The sequence below is a fragment of the Pipistrellus kuhlii genome, unplaced genomic scaffold (genome assembly GCF_014108245.1).
Source record: "Pipistrellus kuhlii isolate mPipKuh1 unplaced genomic scaffold, mPipKuh1.p scaffold_m20_p_4, whole genome shotgun sequence".
Taxonomy (NCBI): Eukaryota; Metazoa; Chordata; class Mammalia; order Chiroptera; family Vespertilionidae; genus Pipistrellus; species Pipistrellus kuhlii.
In genome coordinates, this window is record NW_023425540.1 from 77055007 (window position 1) to 77078929 (window position 23923).

General features: G+C 49.9%; 1 protein-coding gene across 1 annotated transcript in view; it reads left to right on the forward strand.

The window, feature by feature from the left end:
- GALNT17 (polypeptide N-acetylgalactosaminyltransferase 17) overlaps positions 1–7577 on the forward strand; it is a 392529-nt gene extending 384952 nt beyond the window's left edge. Inside the window, exons 10-11 of the mRNA XM_036409104.2 lie at positions 5097–5264; positions 5970–7577. Of these exons, the coding sequence (XP_036264997.1) occupies positions 5097–5264; positions 5970–6098 (297 nt within the window). The 3' untranslated portion in view covers positions 6099–7577. The remainder of the gene's footprint in view (positions 1–5096; positions 5265–5969) is intronic.
- The last annotated feature ends 16346 nt before the right edge of the window (positions 7578–23923 follow it).

Genomic DNA, 23923 nt, shown 5'->3' on the forward strand with positions numbered 1-23923 from the left:
TAATTTGAGTTTGAAGCATATGTTAACTGCATCTCTCTCAAGGGCACTCAATAAACTCTGCCACTTGTTTCTGGGGGACCAGGAAGGCTTCCCATTGGGGATCAGAGCAGAGGGTTTCTGAGCAGCTTCTATCAGGAGCTTAGAACTGCCCGAGGAGAATGTTATCCTCTGAAAAGAGGCACTCAGGTTGTTGTGGGCGACCCGCGAATGACGACCACCAGTCAGCCAAATTGGAATTCAGAAAGCCTTTATTACGAACTCAATTCCGGGCTAGTGTCTCAACTGACACAGCAGCGAGCAACGAGAGCCCCGACCCACTCTAAGCATGCTACTTTTATCCCTGTCTTAGGGATGCCTGGCAGATTATGATTGGCTAAAGCACATGTGTCAAACACAAGGCCCGCGGGCCAAATCCGTCCCGCCAGGCCTTGCAATGTGGCCCGCACCGCGCTGTCATCACTGCACTCCGCTGCGTTTCCATCACAATGACAGTTTATGACGGTTCAGTAAACCATTCGGCCCGCGATTTAGGCTGGATTTTAGAGTTTGGCCCCTTCTCTAATTGAGTTTGACACCCCTAGGCTAAAGTTTTAACAAAGAAAGGTCAGTTATAAGTTATAGAAAAAGTCCACTAGTACAGTAACATTTAAAGTTTATACAACACTGGGGTGGGGGGTTATCGACCCCACAACAAGGTCTCTGGGCAGAGCTGCTTTCTTGCTCCATGCCTGGCCAGAAACACCCAGACTCTTAGGAGGAGGAAAGGGTCCTTTGGGGGGGGGGGGGGGCCCTCTGCTGCTCAGCTGCTGGGACAGGGCCACCACCCATAGGATCTCTAGGGACCCAGTGGAGGCCAGGGCCATCAGGTGACCAGATGTCTTCATTCCTAGGTTTTCCCATCTTTAAAATGGGTGAGTAGTTGCACCTATTTCATAGGGTTTTGTGAAAATTCCATTATTTTTTAAAAATAGATCTTTATTGTTCGTATTATTATAGATCTTTCTCTCCCCGCCCCATATATTTCCCCCTGCCCCCACCCCATGCCTTTACCCTTGCCATTGTCCTCATCCATAGGTGTATGATTTCTGTTCAATCTCTTCCCATATCCCTCACACCACCTTCCCCCCAAGAATTGTCAGTCCACTCCCTTTCTGTGCCCCTGATTCTATTCTATTCACCATTTTATTCACTTGATTTTTAGATTCACTTGTTGATAGATATATATTTGTTCTCATTTTGTTGCTCATAATTTTTATCTTTACCTTTTTCTTCTTCTTCCTCTTCTTAAAGAATACCATTCAGCATTTCATGTAATCCTGGTTTGGTGGTGATGAACTCCTTTAGCTTTTTCTTGTCTGTGAAGCTCTTTATCTGACCTTCCATTCTAAATGATAGTTTTGCTGGGTAGAGTAATCTTGGTTGTAGGTTCTTGCTGTTCATCACTTTGAATATTTCTTGCCACTCCCTTCTGGCCTGCATAGTTTATATTGAGAAATCAGCTGACAGTTGAATAGGTACTCCCTTGTAGGTAACTAACTTTTTGTTTTACTTCTTTCAATATTCTCTCTTTGTCTTTTGCCCTTGGCATTTTAATTATTATGTGTCTTGATGTGGTCCTCTTTGGATTCCTCTTGTTTGCTATTCTCGGTGCTTTCTGGACTTGTAAGTTTATTTCTTTCACCAGGTAGGGAAAATTTTCTGTCATTATTTCTTCTAATAAGTTTTCAATAATTTGCTCTCTCTCTCTTCTTCTGGCACCCCCATAATTTGGATGCTGTTATGCTTGAAGTTGTCCCAGAGGCTCTTTACACTATCTTCATATTTTTGGATTCTTTTTGTTTTTTGCTTCTTCATATTTCAAATCTTTGGTTTGATTCTTGGAGTCCTTTGGTTTACTGTTGAATTTCTGTATATTATTCTTTATTTCAGACAATGTATGCTTAATTTTGACTGGTCCTTTTTCTTTTCTTTTCTTTTCTTTTTTTGCATTCTCATTAAGATTCTTAAAGGTCTCACTAAGTTCCTTGGAGGTTTCTAGAAGATTCTTGAGTAACCTTATAACTATGGTTTTGAACTCTATATCCAGTAGTTTACTTTCCTCCATTTCTGTCATTCATGACATGTTTCTTTGTCTCCACATTTTGGTGCTTCCCTGTGTTGATAGAGTGGCTTTGTGTGGTAGATGACCTATAAGGGACAGTGGCTCAGCCTCCCCAATCACTTGAGGTGGACACTCTTGGAACATCCATTTGTGGGCTGAGTGCACAGTCTTGTAGTTAAGTCTTGATTGCTGTTGGTACCCTGGGAGGAATTGTCCTCAAGGCCAATTAGCTGTGAGGACCCACTGTGTCTATAATGGAAGAACTGCTGTGCTGGAGACACCCTTATGGGGCCAAACTTGCTTCAGCGGGGCTTTGGCGCTCACTGAGTCTGCCTCTTGAGTGTGTCACTTATGGATGTAAGGAGTTGAAATCTGGTGTTGTCTCACACAGTGACCACTAGGTACACTGACTCCTGAATCTCCAAGAATGTGCAAGTCAATGAGAGAGACTAGCATGAACCTCTGTCAGCTACTGTCTGAGGAAACCCAGTAGGAGCTATAGCAAGATCTGCAAATTTCTCCTCTTTGCTTAGGGTTTGGAAGTTTTGGACCTGACCCAGCTGCAGTTTGTTAGGTTAAGCTGCAATAGGGCAGGCCATTCATATGCAAAAGCTGCTGCACATAGTTTAGGTGGGTTTGTAAATTGCGTGTGGCAAACAGTGATGGCTGCCAGTCAGCCCTCTCTGTGTCTCCACACCCTGCGCCCCAGAGCAGTAAACAATGATTCCTACACACCTCTGCAAGAAAGCCACCCTTACTTTCTGACCCGATGGCAGATAGTCCCGCTTCTCCTGGTAGGAGTCTGGGTCCCCATAAACTCGCCAGAAACTGGAGTTTAGAGCAGTTAGGAGCTTATGTCTTCTTTTGGATTGAAAAAAAAACACTGCACCCAGCTACCAACTCTCTCTGCACATGCCTCCATACCTCTGCTTTTCCGCACCTGTGCACGTCATTCTTGGTCTCAATGCTCTTTTCTCTTTCCTTTTAGTTGTAGAAGGAAACTCAGCCAGCTTTCCCATGGTTCTGGGTGACAGACGTTTTGTCTTTTAGTTGTAGTTTTGGTGTGGTTGTGAGAGGCAGCACGTACAGGTGTAAACCTTATGTTGCCATCTTGGTTTGACAATTCCATTATTTACCCCCATGTACAATCTTAGAAATGATGCAGAGTATGCCTTTGCTACCTGCAAGCTGGTCATTTTACTTTTTTACTTTTTTAGGAACCTGTATATCAATAGTCATCACTCCTACTCTAGTAACCTCTTAAGACTGTAAGAACAAACAGGAGGATCATGCTAGTCTCTCTCATTGTCCTCACCAGCCTACACTGGAACCATCTCAGTGGGAACACAGCCTGTCCTTATATACCCAGAAGGCTGTCTCTGGGCACACAGAGTTGTCTTCAAAACATGCTTGTAGAATTTAAATGTAGATGGGGCTTCATTTGTGTTTTTTTTTAATGAGGATATTTATTAGATTTACAATGTGCTCATTCACACATTTTTGAGTGCTTGGTTTGTGATTGTCCTCCTAACAATGAATGAAATGAATTGGACACAGTCCCTGCCCCTGAAAGAGTGAGAATGGAAAGTGGATCCATTTCTTCAAAAGTTGGAATACAGTTTTAAACAATGTGGACAGGCAGGAGAGGAGAACCCTGCTGGAGGAATGGTTGTCAGGCAACACCATCTCTATATCAGTTATTGCTGCATAACAACTATCCCACACTTAGTGGCATAAAGCAGTCTGCATTTATTATTTCTCATGAGTACATAGGCCAGATGGATGATTCTGTGATCTGGACCAGGCTCAGCTGATCTTGACAGGATTCATTCACGAGTCTCCTATCAGCTATCAGGTTGGCTGAGGACTACCTGACCTCTAATGACCTCATCCCCTTGGCTAGTGGTTGTCTCTCATTCTCTGGCAGTCCATCCTACACTTACTACAGTGGGAGCAGCAAGGTTTCAGGAGGGTGGAAGTATGCAAGGTCTAATTCAAGAATAGGCACATCCTCACATCTTCATTCTGTTGGCCAAAGCAAGTCACCAATGTGTTGGAAACTGCTGCAGAGTCACATTACCAAGGTTGTACAGGGGGAAGAGTGAAGGATGTGGCCATTTTTGAAACTTCCCACAATCGCCCAGTTCTCCTTGCAGTACATGGAGCAGAAAGCAATTCCAGGACCGTGCTGTTGCACATTTAGGATGTTATAAATAATGTTGCAGTAAACACTCTATACATAAACTTTTGTTCAGAGTTCTGATTATTTCCCTGGGATACATTTCTAGAAGTAGATTTATTGAGTCAAAGGAGAACATTTTAAAAGCACGAAGTGTGTATTTTGAAATTACCTCTTTGCAAGGTTGTAGTAATTTGCCCTCCTGCCAGCCCATCTTATGCTACCCTTGACAAAATGGGAATAAGTTCTTATTTAAAATGTGGTATCTCATTGCTACTTTATTTATTTAAGAGCCTATGACGTTGAATGCTTTTTAATAATGTCTGTTTCTTCTTGCATGCACAGCATCTTTGGGTCCTTTGCAGCAGGGTAGATTTCATTAATCCCCAATTACAAAGGAGGAGGAAATGGAGGCTCAGAGAGGTTAAGTGAATTATTCAAGGCAGCCCAGCCAGCTGGAAGCAGAACCAAGCTTTAGAAATCAGCTATCTTGCTCCTTCACTTACTTATCTCTGCTCTCTGTATTGCTGGACAGAAAGGTGGACTCCTGGAACATTGACGAGGACATGCTTAGGAAAATATCAGAGAGTGGATGAGGGGAATTAGTATCCTGGCTTAGCAAACCGGAGGGCTTCCTGGCCAGGGCTCCCCTGTGAGTTGGGAATGTGGGTGTGTGACAGGCCTGACACAGTGGCCACAGCTGCATCGTGAACAGAGGCTTGGGTGAGACCTGTAGATCTCAACCCTCTTTTCCTTCATGGTCTCACCCCTACCCTCCTGACCCTCCTCCCCTGCCACTCTGCTCTCTCTTCCCAGCTGGCCCGCTACACCAAGGAAGGCTTTCTGCACTTGGGAGCCCTGGGGACCACCACACTCCTCCCTGACACCCGCTGCTTGGTAGACAACTCCAAGAGTCGGTTGCCCCAGCTGCTTGACTGCGACAAGGTCAAGAGCAGCCTGTACAAGAGGTGGAACTTCATCCAGGTGAGTGTTCCATGGACAGGGCTGGCATTCCAGAGCAGCTGAGGGCAATCCGGCTTCCCTAGCAGGGGTCCTCAAACTTTAAAGTGGGGGCCAGATCACGGTCCCTCAGAGAGCTGGAGGGCCGGACTATATGAACTACTAATTCCTACTGTAACACCTCGGCTGCGCTCACTGCCCAAAAAACCTGGCGGGCCGAATCAGACTCCTCTACGGGCCGCATGTGGCCTGCAGGCCGTAGTTTGAAGACGCCTGCCTAAGAGCATCCAGGTCTCCCAGCCCTGGGCCAGGTGCCTGAACCCAGAGTACATTTGGGAGGAATCAATCAAAGACAGCCTTCCGGATCTCTGCAGCAGTGATAGGCTGGGTTGGCTCTGCTACATCTTGGGAAGAGGTTGTGGGGGTCATTTTCCTGAAATCAGCTAAGTACCTATAGCCAGTAAGGTTAAGAAAATCAGACCTGGAATATCCCTGGAAATTCCTCCTTCTGACACCATTTCCCATTGATCCTCATCACCTGCCTCAGCCACTCAGACTTGCTGAAGCTTATTTATTGTCTGACTTGATGATTTCCAGAGGAGGCCCCAGTGATCTTTTCCCTGTACAAGGATTGTTCCCATGAGAGGCCATGTGCTGGGCACTAAGGTGGTTAAGTCTCTCTCTCTTTCTCTCTTTTCCTCTCTCCCTCCCTCGCCTCTTTTGACCCAGAATGGAGCCATTATGAATAAGGGCACTGGGCGTTGCCTAGAGGTGGAGAACCATGGCCTGGCTGGCATTGACCTCATCCTCCGCAGCTGCACGGGACAGAGGTGGACGATTAAGAATTTCATCAAGTAGTGGGGAGAAGTTGGGGACCCGGAGACTGGCCCCAACTTCCCGTGCTCTGGACCAGATATGCTGGTGGAGAGAACAGCTGGGAGCCAGCTGGCGCTCATGGGCACCCGGGCTTCTCCAGGGCAGCATGGGGCGGGGGGGGTGGATGGAGACACCGTGTCCACCTCAGGCACTCAGCTCCTGCACCCTGGGAAAGCACCCTGCCCCCACTCTTCTCTGGGAACCCAGGCGCTGTGTGTTCTGCAGCCCAGATGTGGACCTGGCACCGAGGATTGAAACACCCATATCTCCGTCGTCACCTTCCCACCAGCTATCAGGACTGGACTGGCAGTGGCCTCTCCTCTTTCTCATCTCTTACAGCAGCAGCTTCTAATTTCACCCCAGCCCTCAAATAAAGTGAGGGAAGAGCTCAGCCACATCCTAGCTCTTCCTGCTCAGAGGAGACAGTGAGGCCCTGAGACTCAGTTTCCCCTGAGGTTGCCTCTGCCCAGATGTCCATTCACAACCAAGGCAGCCTCCAGCCCAAACCTATTCATTAGGTGGCACTGGGGGAGGTCACAGCTCTGGATTTTTCTGATTCCACCCCTGAATGGCCTGGAGCTGACACCTCCATGGTCACCTGCGCATTGCCTAGGCTCCTGTGTTCCTGGGCTACCTCTTTTTGCCTGTGTCTGGAGAGCTGAGACAGGAATCGGCTGAGCACACAGAGTAGGCTAAGCTGTGAAGGACCCAGGCTGGATCCAGACCAGTGCCACTTCGCCTGCCCAGGGAACAGGGAGCCCTGACCCAGAGGTTGCTGCAGGGGGAGCACCGAGGGGACTGGAGCTTCCAGTCTGGAGCCAACACAGCAAAGGGGGCCAGGACCCTGGGGTCTGCTCTGTGCTCATCTCATTTCAGCCCACGCTCTACTGGCTGACAGGGGAGAAGGCAGTCGATTCCTCTCTGAAGAGTAATAATTTTTTTTTGATTGCCCTCTGGTTAGGGTGCACATATAAATCAGAGTTAATATATGGACCTGTGTGCATGCATATGATGAGTATGGGTGCCTGTGTGGTGCTCGTGGCAGGGTGTGTGCAGCTGCATGTGCGTGTGTGCATGTGTGACGCCACGTGGCATGTGCGTCTGGGTGTGTGTGTGTGTGGTAGAGCAGACGTAGAAGTATGGCTTTGGGCTTGCGCTTCATCGCTCACCTGGATCAGGACAAGGCTGCTGAGAAGCTTGGGTGGGGGTGGGGGTGGCCACACATCTGGCCAGAAGGATGTGGCTCAGTCTTGCCCTTGTGGTGCCCAGACAGAAGGCTGTCCTTCTGCCAGTCCCCATTCCTCTCCCTAATGCTGTCCCCAAAGGCCAAGCCCTGCCCAGAGCCAAACCCAGTAGTTGTCCAGTTTAGGGTTCATATGTCTCATTTGGTGGCATCTTGTTGGTGATCAGCCCACTCCATCTCCCCCCTTGTGAAATAAATACATGTGAGCACTTCCCAAAGCAGCCTTGTTTGCTTCTTGATTTCTCCAGAATCTGGAATTCGGGGAGTTCCTGGGATATGGTGGAGGGATCCTTTAGTTTGGGGGTTTGATCTTATTGCAGGCAAAAACCCTCACAGCCTGGAGCTGACACAAATTCAGCCTGCCCTTGAGATGGCCTTTGCCTCGATCCCAAAGCGGGGCAAGCTGGCCGCGGGTAGTGGCTTACTAGAACTTCTAAGGAAGAGGAGGGTTGGGTGACCTGGCTGAGCCATCCAGATCCGTCCCCTCCTGCTGCCAGACGTCACCTCCCACCTCTGGAGACCATGGAGTCATGGTGGGAGCATCAGGCCTTCTGTTCATGGAATAGGGAAATCTGAAGAGCCGCCAGGCCTTCTGTCCTGGAAATGCTTATGGAAGAAATGGGAGGTCCCTAGGCTGGGACATCCTGCTCCTCTTTCCCTTGAGGAGGCCAGGAAGGCCCATCTCCTTTGGTGTCACACGACACACAGACATGCTGACAAGTTGCCATTTTTCTGTTGGTCCTACAAGAATCGGGGTCCACAGGCACATTGCTGGAAAATGCTGTTGGTTAGTAATGAATCCATCAAACTTAAATATTAGAGTATTGCTGTGAAGTGAAAAGGATGAAGATCCCTGGGTCCCAGTCAGGTCCTGGAGATGCTGAGGTCATATCACAAGGTGGTGCTTGGGGAAGAGTCCTGCCCTGACGGAGCCATTCTCACTCCTCTGTGGGTATTACTGTGGAATTTCAAGGACAGCATCATCCTCTATTACCATTAGCTGGGACTGAGCCCAAATCTCTGTGAGGGTCTTAGTGGGCCCCATGGGATTCTTCCTCCAACAGGAAATGGGCCAAGACTGCTTCAGACCAAAGAAACCCAAGGACCTGTTCTGTCCTCCACAAGGTCCAAAGCCAGGTCCAACTAATGGAATGGGAGCCCAGACCTCAGCACTCGGCATGCTCACGGCACATCAGATTCATCTGGCTCCAAGGCTCACCCCAAATTACAACAGCAGGAAGTGCCTGGGACTCCCAAGAGAAACACTGCTCTTGAATGTCACCAGCAACAGGACAGGATGTTTGGGTGGCCTCCTAGTTTGGGGGAGATGGTTCAGGGCCAGGGGAGGCTTTTGCCTCCAGGCACCAGTACGTACTCCTGCCCTTGGTTCAGCATCCAAGGAGCCTGGGCTGTCTGTTCATATCGGCACAGGCTGTCAGCACTCACACCTGGGCTTCTCCCAAAGGTGAGGCCACCTGGGAAACTGGCCAGAGCATGAGGCCAGTATCCCCAGTCAGCACCCTCTGCCCTGAAGGTTCCCAGTGATCCCAGAGGCTGTGGGGTAGCAGGCCACAAGCCAAAGCAGAGAAGAGGAACTAATGAAACCAGAGGTGGAGGAAAGAAAAGAAGAGAAGCAGGGCCCTGAGGGAATCTGGGGTCCCTGGTCCTTTGTGGGAATTGGGAAGTTCCAGAGACTGTGGGCAGCAGGCTCTAAGTTTGGGGTCTAAGGAAATCATTTACTTCTTTTTTTTTATTATTGATTTTTTACAGAGAGGAAGAGAGAGGGATAGAGAGAAACATCGATGAGAGAGAGTCATCGATCAGCTGCCTCTTGCACAACCCTTACCGGGGATGTGCCCGCAACCAATGTACATGCCCTTGACCAGAATCGAACCTGGGACCTTTCAGTCTGCAGACCAACACTCTATCCACTAAACCAAACCGGCTTTGGCATCATTTATTTCTTGTTTGGAAGTCAGCACCATCCGTAGTATGAGAAGGGACAGGTTAGTCTACCTCACTCACAGCTGCACAGGTGACGCTGCAGAGGCAGCTGAGTTCTGACGGCCTTTGCTTGTCTCAGGCTGTCCCTCATCCCATCACCCTGCCCCTCCCAACCACTTCCCACTACCCTGTCTGGTGACTATTTCTTTCTCTTTTCTCTTTTTCCCCCCCTCAATGTATAGGACAAAAAAATATCACAGATGGCATTCCTGAGTCAGGCCCAAACTACCACAGCCAATGGCTTTGAATCTATATGTGCTATTTCTCCAATGAGTTTTTATACTCACTCCGGTGGCTAGAAAAGGGGGAAAATAGGAAAGGCTGGGAAAGCACAATTTGAGCCTGCAGCCATCAACATCAACCGCTCTAAGCCTCTTCACTTGGTCTTCTGAAATCATTTTTTTAAAAATATATATTTTATTGATTTTTTTATAGAGGAAGGGAGAGAGACAGAGAGCCAGAAACGTCGATGAGAGAGAAACATCGACCAGCCGCCTCCTGCACATCCCCTACCGAGGATGTGCCCGCAGCCAACATACATGCCCTTGACTGGAATCGAACCCGGGACCTTTCAGTCCACAGACCGATGCTCTACCACTGAGCCAAACCGGTTTCGGCTGAAATCATTTTTTATTCAGCTGCTGTTTTTTCCACCGTTCTTGAAAAGTGTCCCCATTTCACAAGGGGCAGGAGTCAGGCCCGGGCAGTGCTGGACTCTCCCAGAGCTGGGGATGAGGGAGCTGTCCCTGATTGGCGTGCTGTTCTCCTCCCCCCACACTGCTCTCAGAAGGGCCGTGGGACAGCTGGCCGGGGCGGGGATGGGCGTGGGAGGCCCTGGAGCCTGGTCGGGAACCAGGTGGCCAATCTGGGACCTGCCAGGTGGCTGCCTCAGGTGCCAGCCCTGCTCATGGCCAGCATTTCAGCCTCTTGCTTTGATTTGAGCTCCAGGTCAGCAGCTGGGCGGGCAGATCATCTGCTCCTAATCTGCTGCCCCTTCCTTTCTGGAATCACGAAGCTGAGTTCTTGGCCGCACTGCCACTTATCAGGCAAGTTTCCTAGACCTGAGTATGGGGATCACACTCTAGAGGTACATTCAGTTCAGCTCGACAAGTACATTTGGACACATATCCTGTGGTTTGCTTCTTAGAAGGCAGGGAGAGGCAGGAAGAAGGAGCTAATGGACATTGACCAAGTGCGTGATGAATATCATGACCTTTGGCCTTTGAAGCTTATTTTGAGAGAAGGGAATAGACACAATATTTTGGGCCTCCCCACCCCTGGAGCCTGGGCAGTCACGAAATGGGGTCTACACCTATTGGCATAAATGGGAGGGGTCTTAGCATATTTGCAGATTCCAGCGTTCTTTCCCCAAAGAGGCCCTGGCTGATGGCTGGGCCTCCCAGTGTAGCTCTCAGCTTGGCTGCTGCCCATTGCCACAGGCTCCCAGCACTGCCCACGCACAGAGAGCCAAGCTGGGGAATGAGACTGCCAGGCAGGACCACGATGCTGACACGCAGACTGCTAGGCCTCGCCAGCTGGTGTCAGCATCTTTAACCAGTGGTCAGGGGGTCATATTGCTCCAGGATCAATACAACTAATCCACTGTCCCACTGGATGCCCGCCTACCTGTCCAGGTAAGCAGCCCATATCTGCTTGCTCAAGTCTAGAGACAGCTTATTCCAGGACAGAAAACTTGCTGACAGTGAGCCAAGCAAAGGCCACGTCTCAGCAACTTCTTCCCAGCATCCTTCCCTCTGGAGCTCTGCACACAGGATCAGCTTCCGGGCACATCGGCCATGTGTTCACATGGGCCGTGTGGTTCACATCGGCCGTGCACCTGAAAGTCCGTGCCCACCTTGCAGCTTGGGCACCACTGGTTCTGAGAGAAACAACCTCTATCCCATAGGTAGCAAGTGTATTGGTGGACAGAGTTCATTCCCAGAGAAACGGATACCTTTCCTGACTAGGGAAGCCATGTCCCCATTGGTCACAGGAGTGGGGCATATATTGTGGAAAATGCCTATGTGCAATTTCTTAGGAAAAGTCATAGATGGAGTCCTTCTAAAGAAAAAGAAAGCATCCCTCAGAGACCTGAAGGGCTGAACTAAATTATTTTTCAATTTAGAGTTCCTCAAATATGTATAAATGTAAAATGGCTTTTGCTCAAGGGCCCATTACAACTATGAACTCAAAAGAAATGTACGAGTCAATACAAAGAAATCTCCAAAGTCAATAAGACTTAAGTTAACAACATTGATTTAAACTGGTGGCAGTGCTGCTAACTGAGCGAAATGGCTGCTGCACCGGATGTGGAGATGGCACCGCTTCCCCCGGGGGCCTTCTGTGCCTGCTGCTGGCCTGGCCTCAGATGCTGAGGCTTCCACAGAAACTGCTCCAGGAACGGCACTTAAAATCTTGTCATGAAGAAAACCAGAGACTGACCTGCTGCTCAGCGTTTACATTTACCCCAGACCTTTTGCCCTTGCAAACCTGTGAGGGGAGATGAACCTTCCCCGTCCTCACCCAGGTCACCAGAACACGCTTTTGGTGCCCGAGTTGACTCTCTCTGAGTCACTGGAAGTCCCGACCTCTCCAATTCAGAGTTCCTGACACTTGAGTTGATGTCACCCGTGTCTTTGCTCAAACGAGTAAGGTTTAAAAAATGAAGAGTTTGCACACAAAGCTGTTTAACTGCATGGTTTCTAGGTGCCTGGGAGGCACCCTTTGACCTGCATCGTACCTCTCTGCTATTTTAAGGTGACTAGATGTTCTGCTTTTGGCGGGTCCAGGTTTTTAACAATTTGCCCCGCGTCCCGCAGCATTTTAAAAGAATTTTTAAATCGGGACTTCTTTAAAACTCTACGGGACGCAGGACAAATTGTTAAAAATCGGGACTGTCCCACCAAAAGCGGGACGTCTGGTCACCTTATACTATTTGTACCCACTTCTTAGCTGTTCTTTCAAGAGGCTCCCCAACCTGGTGCCAAGGCAGAAACCAGAGGGTAGTCCTGGGCCCATGTGCACTGAAACTGTATTTCCTTGCCACCATTTTATCATTTAGCTGCTCTCTGCACCAACAGGCCCGGCCGTAACTTAGGACAAATTTGCCTAAATGAACGAGGTGCCCAGCGCTTCTCAGGGCTCCTTCTAGAGTTCTTTTAGAGAGTGTGGGGTTGCTGTGCTGGCCCCCGAAGTGAACCTGCGTTCTCCCTGGAGAGTTTCTGTGAGGTTCTCAGCAGGAAACAGCACAGCGCTAGGCTCAGAGCAGGCGACAACAGAAGAAACTGCTCTACAGGAGCCAGGAGAGAGAAGGCCGCACACTCCTGCTTCCATCAACACAGCCTGCCACTGAGCTGCCCCCGACCCCACTGGAGGGCCAGCTCCAAGAGCTGTCACGTCACACAGGGCCCGCCTCTAAACAAGAGTGAGGACAGCTCCGTGGAGGAAAGCTGCCATCTGTGGCCGAGGAGGAAACAGCCTGCACTTTTGGCCATTGTGGTGGGAAACTATGTCTTGTTTTTAGGTTCTCGTTTTGTTTTAATTCTCTGCTTTTTAAAAAATCTTTCTTACCCCTAAAGAAGGATCCAGAGGAGTAAGGAGGTTGGCACTCGTGGCTAGAGGTGGCTAAGAAAAGGCAAGGGTTTCTCTCAAACACAGGGTGGGTTTGTTTTGTTTTTATTGCTTTTCCTCAGCAATCTAGGAAAATAGTCTCGCTCTAACAAGAGCAAGAGAAAACAGATGCCTATTTATAAAGTAATTGATGGCCTGGCCGGCATGGCTCAGCGGTGGAGCATTGACCTATGAACCAGGAGGTCACGGTTTGATTCCAGGTCAGGACACATGCCTGGGTTGTGAGTTCAAACACCAATGTGGGGCATTCTAGAACAGCGGATTAATGATTCTCTCTCATCGTTGATGTTTCTATGTCCCTTTCTCCTTCTCCCTTCTTCTCTAAAATCAATAAAATATACTTAAAAAATTAATTGATGGTAAGTACAAGTAAGTAGTACCCAATAGAAGGGAAATACACGAGTAATCCCACCATCCAGAGATGTTTAGGAACATCCTTCCCTATTTATTTCTTGCATAAAGATCCCTATAACCTCATATATACAATACACCCTGGGTCATGACATGATTAAATTTAATGGGATAAGTGGACATTCCTGCACTTTGATCCCCAAAGCCAGCTGCACTAATGTGTGCTAGGGGAGTATAAAATGAAATGGGCTTTATTGAATAGTTGCTTCCATCTGGGTCAGCAGTATCCACAAGAAGCCAGTTGGAAATGGAGTAGGAGAAGCAGGGTAAAATGATTGCCCTAACACTTTGGATTCCGTGCAGAGAAGAGCGGCTGGGTGGTAATGAACCTGGAAATCACATCTTATCAAGGAAGAAACTGAGTGTGTTGGCCTTGGAGGAGATGGGCCATGGCATGGGGATGGGGGCTGGACAACATCCATGGGAGAAAAGCCAAGATTTGGATTTGTGCTGTATGACTCGGTGACTCAGAATGGGGCCAGGAGGGTGGAAGCTGGGATATGGCTTTGCTTGGTGTCGGAAGCTTCTTTCTAATGGAGCGGCCACCCAGAGCGGGGAGAGGGGTCCCAGGAGCAGCGAGCTCTGCTCCTGGGAGGTTCGAGCAGAGTGGGTTGCCTTCAGCCCTGCGCTTTCATGATGCTGCTGTTCTTAGATGACCTTCTGGTGGCTCCTGCCAAGCTTCTAGCCCTGGTAAGAATGGAAGCTGTGTGGGGTGACAGAAGCGGGTCTCAGGATACCCTCTCTTCCTGGAGTGGTCCAGGCAAACTGTGAGAGCGGAGTATACTGGTTACATGTCACTCTCGAAGAGGAGGAGTTGACTTGACAGTTCACAGTTTATTTAACTGGATGACTGACTCACAAGAAGAAAAATCAAAGACATCATTTTTATAATTACTTAATATTTAGTAATGGGCAGTGCCAAAATGTGCATCCCTGAGTTTTTGTTTCAAAAAAAAAAATAAAATTCAACAGGCTTATTTTAGGCCTTGCAATGAGAGGAGGAGAAGGAATTCTCATAGACTCTGTCATTTTAAAATGTTTTCTTGAGAAGAGGCAAATCTGTACAGAAGAATGGCACAGAAAGAGAAAACGAAACCTTTTGTTTATTTTGAGTTTTATCTGAGTTTCTTGATTTATGCCATTAGTAAAGACTGATTCAGAAACAGGGTATCTGCTGAATCAGGAAACGCTGTGGCCTAACACGTCTGGAGCAATGTCAGCCCTGAAGGTGAAGATGTCGTTTGGGAACCTTGTGGAGCTCATCATTCTGCAGGTGAGTTAGGAATAAATCAATGACTTCAGAATGCAGAGGCCGCTCCCTGAAGCAGGCCTAACAGCCTCTAGAATCCACATTCTGAGTAGAAGCAGGTCACAAGAGAGAAGAGACTCCCAGGCCTTGGTTAGGGCACATGGTCCAGGAATGAGAAGGTCAAGAACCTCTTAGAGATACACCCCTGACAATTTCATGTCAGGAAAAGAGGAGTCCAGGGCCAGGCTATACTAAGTATTGTAGGACAGGCCTATACCACCTATATCCATTCTCTCTAAGATTCTGGAGCCATAACTAGATACATTCCCAGTCTCTTTTGGAAATAGGTGGGACCATGTGACTAAATTTATCCCAAGAGAGTAAATGGATGTGATGGGTGTCTCTTTGGGATTTGGCTTTTTCAGATGTGGGATTGCCTCCACCATCCTCCCTTTCCCCTTCTGGATTGAATGCAGACAACAGGAGGTTCTCAAAGACAGTGGAGCCATAGGTGGGAGGACTCTCTGTCCTGAATGGCTGAATGAAAGAGACCCTCTCACTGACCTGAAAACCAAACCAAGACTGCTTTGTTGAGCCACTCCACGTTTGGGTCTATTTGTTACTGCACCTTAGCTGACCCTAGCTAATACGAGATCCTTTGCATATTGTATTAGTTATTTATAGCTGCATAAGAAATGATCCTAAAGGTGAGTGACAAAAACACATTTGTGAGTGCACAGCTCCTGTAGGTCAGCTCTGGAAGCAGCCTAGCTGGCCCCTCTGCTTCAGGGAAGATGTTGGCTGTGGCTGGAGTCCTTTCAGAGCTCAACTGAGGGACAATCTCCTTCCAAGATCCAAAGTTGTTGGGATGAGTCAATTGGACTGAGAGCCTCAGTTCTTTGCTGGCTGTCAGCCAGAGACCAGAAGCCTCCATTCTTTGCCACGTGATCTTTATAAGGCAGCTGGTGACACGGGCAGCTTCTATCAGAGCAAGCAGGTGAGAACACAAAATGTGCAAGAGCTCCAAGATAGACATTCCAGTCCTGTGTAACCCAGCCTCAGCTGTGAAAACCATCACTTGCACCATATTCCTTTCGCTGGAAGTCAGACAGGCGTCCGGCCACACTCAAGGAGGAGATACACAAAAGCCTGGATGCCAAGAGACAGCAATCACTGGAGCCCTTCAAAAGCTTCCTGCCACACACAGGGTGTCCCCCAAAATGCGTACACACCATAAAGGCAGTGTTTATCAAAAGACATTTCATTCCCAAAATGCAATAGAATCTACAGCTATCAGCCATTAAAGCATGTATACATTTTTTGGGAACACTAAGGAAAGTAAGACCCTGGGAGGTTAAGTAGCTTGTCCGGGGTTAGTCAGGCCATCAGTGGCAGATGGAGAAGGCCTGTGTGGTGCCAGCACCTGTGCTTGTCTTGCCACGCCGCCAGCCAGGCTGCAGGTGCATCGAATGGACAGTGAGGCTGCCTGGAGGAGCCATCAGTCCTGTGAGAGTCTGCGAGAGCAGCCCACCCACTGCCATCCTCAGCGGAGTCCCTGCATCATGAGCTGCAGGGGGGGTCCCAGCCCCAACGGGCTGCCTGCAGCCTTAGAAGGGAAAGATGAGGGTGTACGTGTAAGAGAGAATGGGAGAGGGGGGAGGGGCAGAAAGGAACAGGACAAGACAACAGAGACACACATGAAGAGAGGAAAAAGAGAGAGAAGCACAGAACTACAGGGAGAAATAAAGAGAATTAAAAGTAGAGGGAGACAAAAGAGGGACATTCAGAGAGAAAGGCAAAGATACAGAAAAGGCAACAAAAAGAGAAAGGATGAAACAGATGAGAAGGAGGGAGGCAAGAGTGAGATTGACAGGCAAAGAGAAAAACAGAAGCGAACAGGCTGGTCACCTCAGGTTTGTCTTTGCAGGCAAATCTGTGTTAGAAAAGGAGCAATGCCTGCAGGCGCTCCTGGCACCTGCATACTCAGCGTCCCCTGGTGGACATTTGAATCACATTCCTCAGTGGCATGGGCACCACATCCTGGCACCTGTAGAGAAGACAGTAAACTGTGTGGTTTGAAAGGACAGAATTGTGAGTCGCCCTGGGTTGCCCACAGCTCAGCTAGTCCCTGGTGTGTGGAGTGGTTGCCATGGTTGCCAAGGACGGTGACAGGGGGTGCAGTGGGGTGGGGCGGCGCGTTGATGGTTAGATGTGTGGAAGGATGTGGTCTGTGCTCCTTGGGCATCAGGCCTTCTGAAGGCAGCTCAAGTGATGCAGCTGCACCCCCTGCTGGCGCCTGACATTGATTTCCGCTGCCCTTTGCCTCTGAAATGAGTTCAAAGGGAACGGGTTGTAATGCTGGAGTGAATCCTCAGGGATGGGGAGGAGGAGCAGTTCAGGGGAGATCAGAGCTGCCTCGTACCTCCCTGTGCATGCCAGCCTGGGTTGACCTTGTACCTCCTGGCATCTGAGGGCCTTGCCAAGGGTTTTTAACCTTTTCCAGGCCATGGATGCCTTTGGCAGTCTGTGGAAGCCTATGGACCCCTTCTTAGGATAACATTTTAGAAATGTGTAAAGCACAGTACACAGGATTATACACAAACCCAGTTATATTGAAATTTACTCATTTTATAATTTAGAAATATACACATATACCTTTTAATGGTTGCACTAAATATGTGATGGATTTAGTCACTATAACTTCAAAGTTGGGTGAATATAGGTAATATTGGAAAACTTCTGCCACAATTATGATATGGCATGAAATGATCTGTGATTTCCATTGATGACAAAGGTATAGGTATGTTTCATCTCCCATGGTTTGTTATCTACTCTGATTCTTATAGGAAATGCTAAATGCCATTTAGAGGTGAAACTAAGGGTGTAATTTTTCCCATCCAAGTTCATAGACTCCCCGAATTCCACAGCTGGAGGCTTGAGGAGTCTGTGGGCCTGAGGGTAAGAAGCTGCAGAGGCAGAGTTCTCACCTGGATCTTACCTCGCCAGGACACAGCTAACAGGGTTCTGGGGGCCAACACCCCAAGAGGGTTAAAGGCATGTAGCAATTCAAAGGAAGGACCGCTGGTTACCAATAGAAATACACTTTAGGACAAGAATGATGGCCACAGTCTTATGTGCCTGCATCATGCATTGGGATTTATCTCATTCAATCTGCCCACCCCAAACCCCACAATCAGCCCAGATGGCCTGCAATAGCTCAGAGCAGTGCTGATTTCCTGGGTCACCACAGCCACACCCACACCCAGGTCCCTGGAGGGAGCGGGTCAGAAGGCGGCCTGGGAACCTGCCTCTCAGTCTGCCCTCGGGGAGCCTCTGCAAGACTCTCAGTGTGGAATTTGTTCTGGTAACGGACTCTCCTTGTTGCTCTTTGCTCTCAGTTTCCTTGGGCCAAAGATACTTGACAATGTCACTTCGATGACCTATTTTTTGTTGTTGTTAATCCTCACCCAAGGATATTTTCCCATTGATTTTTAGAGAGAGTGGAAGGGAGGGGGAGAGACAGAAACATCGATATGAAAGAGACACATCAATTGGTTGACTCCTGCATGCACTCTGACCGGGGCTGGGATGGAGCCTGCAATCAAGGTATGTGCCCTTGACCAGAATCGAACTCTGGACCCTTGGTCCGCAGGCTGACACTCTATCCATTGAGCCAGAAGAGCTAGGGCTGATGACCTATTTTCAACATGTTTCTCTGGTTTGGCCTCCGATTGAGCATTTGTCTCGTAGTGTCTCTCTATACCGCTACATAGAGAACATCCTGGTCCTTCTCATGGACACATGGGACCTGGTTTTGCCCTCTGGGGGCCTGCCTGGGACTGAGAGCTTCCTTCCCAAATGTTTCAGGACAAAACACTGCGACAGTGCCCTCTAGTGACCAAGAGACAAAGTGTCACAATTAGGAGGCTCCTCAGATTGGGGAGGAGCCTGAGGCTTCATGGGTGGGAGGTGGCTGGCAAGTCCCCTCCTCCTTCCCCTCGGCTCAATCTCAGAGGCTTCCTCCTGACTCTATGCCCCTAGCTTCCCTTTTCACAGAGCATTTACTTTAAAAAACTAGTCATTGGGAATTCTTTCTCTGCCCCTTTGAACTGTAAATAAATCTCCAGCCTCTTGCCAATTTTACAAAATGCAGAAATCTTCTCAAGGATCTGGGAGCCGTCCCTTTGACTGTAATCATCAAGGAGGACAGTGGCCTATTCTGCTGGTTTGGGAGAAGGGTTAGGAGCCTGATAATGGGCACCAATTAGCAGGCACAGATGGCCCAACCCCAGAGACTGTGTGCAAACTCAGAACTGACGCAATGTGCTGCACACATCCCAGTGACCAACCTGCCCGTGTCCACCCCAGCGTCAGCGATACTTTTCCACCAGCTCACCCGGCCCTTAGAAACTCCCCCAGCTTTTGCTTCTCTCTCCCCTATTGCACTAGCCTTTAAAGTCTGCCTGCCTGCTCAGCCTTGTCTGATACACTTTTTCCTTTACACGGATCTTCTGAAGGCCCCTGTCAACATCCAACACCCAGGGACACTGAGATTGGAATGTGACAACATCTTGTCACAAAGGATAAGACAAGGTGTGGGGTTTCCTATTGCCAGCTCGGTGTTCTAGTATCTCTCCCAGAAGGCTGCGATTCAGGGTTCAAGACGGGGAACTACGTGAGGAAGGGACTGAGTATGATGAGCAGTGCTAAGTCCCCCGGGGCTCAGGGGTAACATGTGGGTCTCACTGGTGGAAGAACCCAGCAATGGGCAGTGGCCTGGCTGTTAGAGAAGCCCCCCTGGGTGGTGGTTAGCAGAGTCAGGGTGCTGAGAGCCCCACCTGCAATCTGGGGGGAAAGGACTGTCTATATCACATGTGTCAAACACAAAGCCCGCGGGCCAAATCCATCCCGCCAGGCCTTGCAATGTGGCCCGCACCGTGCTGTCATCACTGCACTCCGCTGCGTTTCCATCACAATGACAGTTTATGACTGTTCAGTAAACCATTCGGCCTGCGATTTAGGCTGGATTTTAGATTTTGGCCCCTTCTCTGATTGAGTTCGACACCCCTAGTCTATATGGTTGATGAGACTGTGGTCTGCAAGCTAGGGAGGCTCACAGGTTATTAACAGCTTCAGCATTTTTGTAAAAATGAAGAGAACATAAGGTTCTAGTTTTCAAACTCAGGATAATCGTGCACATGGAGGGTCCAACCAAGGCAGCTGTGGAGTCAGGTGGGACAGGAGGGTGAAAGTTATTAACTAGCGTGGTCTGGCATGGGCTTGCCAGACCCAGAGGTTGGCAAAGATCATAAAGGCACCCCCGCACTGTTAGCCGAGGTGCCCTTGTAGTGCTTCTGCCAGGGAAAGGATGTGCTAATGGAGCAAATAAACGCAGGCAGCCTCTCAATGCACAGGGCAGAGGGCTCCCTTACTGAAGGTGCCCACACCTGCACCTTCTCCCATCATCCTCTGCCTCGCTGTAGCCTCCACGATGCTGCAGCCCTGCAGCCAGATCCACGTTCTGGCCTTGGGGACTAAGCCCACGAGATGCCAATGGAGCCTCTGTCCCTCTCAGCCAGCCTCCGGGGACAGCACCTGGCATCACACGACGTGTGCTCACTCCCGTCCCTGCTTCCATCACATGTTCTGTGTCTATGAGGATCCCGGTGAGGGCTTCACTAACGCCCTGGTGGGCAGAGAGGGCTGGAGGGAGCTTTGCCTTGCAAGGGTGCTTGGGTGCTCACAGCACTGACTTGATTACAGGTGTGGCTGGTGCTGGGCCTTAAGGAGGTGTAAGAAAGCCGTTCTCATTTTGCTCAGTCTTTCAGGTAGTGCTACTGGGGCTCAGAAGCCTACCCCTAACCCGGGGGTTCTCCAGGGGCATCCCCGGAGCAGGGAACAATAGCTCCTGGAAACTGGTTAGGAGAGAGGCAAATGCTTGGGCTCCCTCGCGGCCCCCCTGAGTCAGATTCTGACGTGGTCCCAGAGTTCCCGGCTCTAACCAGCCCTCAGGTGGTTCTGATCTACATTAAAGCCTGAGAACCGCCCAGTCGGTCAGGGAGCCTTCTAGATCCCACCTAAACGCCTAAGCCGGAGTCTTCTTTGAGTATGGACATCTCCCCTGGTGAGGGCAAAGAGGTGAGTGGCCTGTTCAGAGGGGACCAGGGTGGGGGCTGTGCTCGGGCAGCCCAGGGGCAGGCCACAGCACGCTGCCTTCCACACTCTTACTTCCTACACAGTGTGAGCACGTTCTCTGAATGTTCTGAGTCTTCTTAATGGCACTTCTGTGATGTGAGTGAGGCAGGGGCTGTGAGTTTCATGTGGCAGATAAGGAAGCTAAGACCAGGGAAGGTGGGCTAGGTGGGGTCTGGGGCCCCCAAGGTCCTGGGCTCATGCTGGCGAGGTGGCTGGCTTGAAGCAGACATAGGAGGCCATGTGGCAAGTCCCAGGGCTCAAGTGAACCCAGCCTGGTGCCAGGCCTGTGTGGGATGGCACACGCAGGCATGAGGGCACAGGGTCACCCTCTGCCACGCTGGTGGCAGCAGATGCTAGCCAAAGGGTTGGTTTCTTTGCTTTTTGGCTGCAACATTGTTAGAGTGGTTTCCTGTTCTCACACCTGCTGCCTCAGCTGATCTCACTCCACCTGGAATTCCTACTTTTTAAAGGAAACGTGTTAAGTATTTAATAAAGACAAAACCTTGCAGAGCGCAAGGTCCATGGGAGTGCAACACAACAGCAATGGGAGCAGTGACAAGGGCAGCACAAGGGCTAAGATTTGGGGAAGGGGGTGAGGACAGCCCGTGCCAGGCCTGCTGGGGGAGGGGCTTATCTTCCCGCCCTGGGGAGTGCTCCTGCATAGGGGTGGCGGGGACTGGGACCGGCGCTGCAGGGAGCACTGAGAGCCGCTAGAGGGCGCGCGGCGGCCGCCATAGGAGGCCGCTGGGGAAAGCTGCAGGTGGAGACATCCAGGCAAGCAGCTGAGAGCGCCCCGCACCTGCAGGTGGGCCCGCCCACCCCGGTCCTGCCCTGGCCTCTGTGGCCAACCCTGGCCCTTCTTGTGGCCTGAGAGGCGGGGCTGAGGTCCCAGGCACGTGCTGCGCTCCGAGCCACTCTCCAGGCACCTCTGTGCTCTGGTTGGTCCCAGAGGTCCTGGGCTGAGGAGGTCCAGCCATCTGCCTGATTATCTGCCCGCCCAGGTGTCATCTGGGAGAACCAGAGGTCTGTGTTGGGCAGGGTGGCTCAGAGAAGTACGTTCCCCGGGGTCCTGATATGCCAGGCTGTGGTGTGGGCAGAAGTCTGTGCCAGGAGACACAGAGGGCCACAGCCAGCCAGCGTCTGCCCTCCACCTCCACCTCCACCGGCAGGGAAAGTGTCACCCATCAGCCCAGCATCTTCCTTAACTGCTAGCCAGGGCAGGGCGGGGAGGGGGCAAAGAGAGGACTCCAGTGAAGGACTCTGCCTGGGGCAGGGCACCTGCCACTCCGCCAGCCCTGAGAAGTGCTGTAACACCACATGCAGGTCACCCCCTTTTTTTGCCCTCCAGTCCCGTCTGCAAACTCGTAATTCCCTAGGTTGCTGGAGATAATTTCTGCCACAGGTTCCCGACCCTACCCCTCTCTGGGCCTCAGTTTCCCACCTGCCGAAAAGGGATTTGGTGATTTCAGGGTTCCTCTCTGCTCCCTCAACCCTTTCTACTGTAATTGGTCTGCGGTAGAGCTTTGCATCCGCTATTTTCAAAGTTCACCAGATGACATGAATAAGTCATCTAATTCCTGCTAAGAAATACTTGTCTTCTGGAAACCGGGAAGCCACAACTAACCTTATTTCTAATGCTGGAGTAACAGGCAGAGTCATGGGCATGGAGTGGTATTTAGGGGCAGTCCCCTTTGAAGGCATATGAGCCTGTTGAGACCCTCTGCCGGCTCTGGGTGGATAATGGGCATGCCAAGCAGAGGGTCCTTTCTCTCCCCTGCCTCTATGCCCCTTCCCTCCACTGCTTCCCACCTGGTCCTCCCCTCCCATCGTCAAGCATGCCCCCAAACTGATGGCAGCCGTGTGGCCTGCTTGGTAGAAGTTTCCCCACCTGGAATGGCTTCCTCCGCCTTTCTCGTCAACGTCCATGTTTTCTTGAGAACCTTCCTTCTCTAGGACAATATCCCTCTTCCTCTTTTGGTCCACAGCCTGAGCTGGCATCCAGAATCCTGCTGCTGAGCAGTCAGCGCTCCAAATTGTGAGTCCGAAGGAGGGGATGATCCCTAATTGTGACATTCTGTGGACCACAGTGTCAGTGTACTGATCTGCATCCTCAGTGCTAGGCTCTGACCCATTATTCCCCCCACCCCCGCCCCCCAAGAAAGGATAAGAGATTTAAAAACAACAACAACAACAAAAACAAAAAACTAGTCTGGTAGGCATGGCTCAATGGTTGAGCATTGATCTATAACTGGGAGGTCGCAGTTCAATTCCCAGGCACATAATTTTGGGTGGTTGGCTGGTTGAAAGAAAAATAGATTTTCTCTTATCTTTGACTAGGGCAGTCGGACATCCCTGGAAGAGTACCAGATTGGAGAGGGTGCAGGCTGGGCTGAGGGACACCCCCCTGTCCCTTCCAACCCTCTTTCCCCCCATGCATGAATTTTGGGTCTCTAGTCAAAGATAAGAGAAAATCATTGAGCCATATCTACCAGATTGTTTTTTGTTTGTTTGTTTGGTTGGTTGGTTGGTTGGTTGCTTGACTGGCTGGCTGGCTGGTTGGTTGGGTTTTTTATCTATAAGTGGGGGACTATAAGTATTCTTTTCAGTGCCAACACTCAATGACTCTGGTGGCCTATCCTAAGTGCAGAGAGGATGAAATGGCCTTATGACTCAAAAGCCAGGAGCTAAAATGGTGAGATTTATTCCATGATTTATTGAGAACCATCTATTTTCAAGACACTGTTGCAGGTTCTGGGAATTTAGCAGCAATTTCAATAAAGCCCTTCTCTTGTGGAGCTGAAAGGTAGGCAATAGGTTTGGGGACCTCCAGTCACATCCTTTGGGTCCTGCCAGAAGGAGGCACTGTGGGAGCCCCAGTGGTAAACTCTGCAGCATCTGCAGAATAGGCAGGGAGGTGTCCAGGCATAGGCCGAGGATAAGATTAGCAGAAGCCAAGATCTGTACAAGAAAAGGTGCTCTGGACACAGAAGCCAGCACTGGGCCAGGAAAACTGCTGCCAGAGGTATACGGTTTTTCAGAAGGTTTATCGGATTTTCTATACACATAATCATGTCT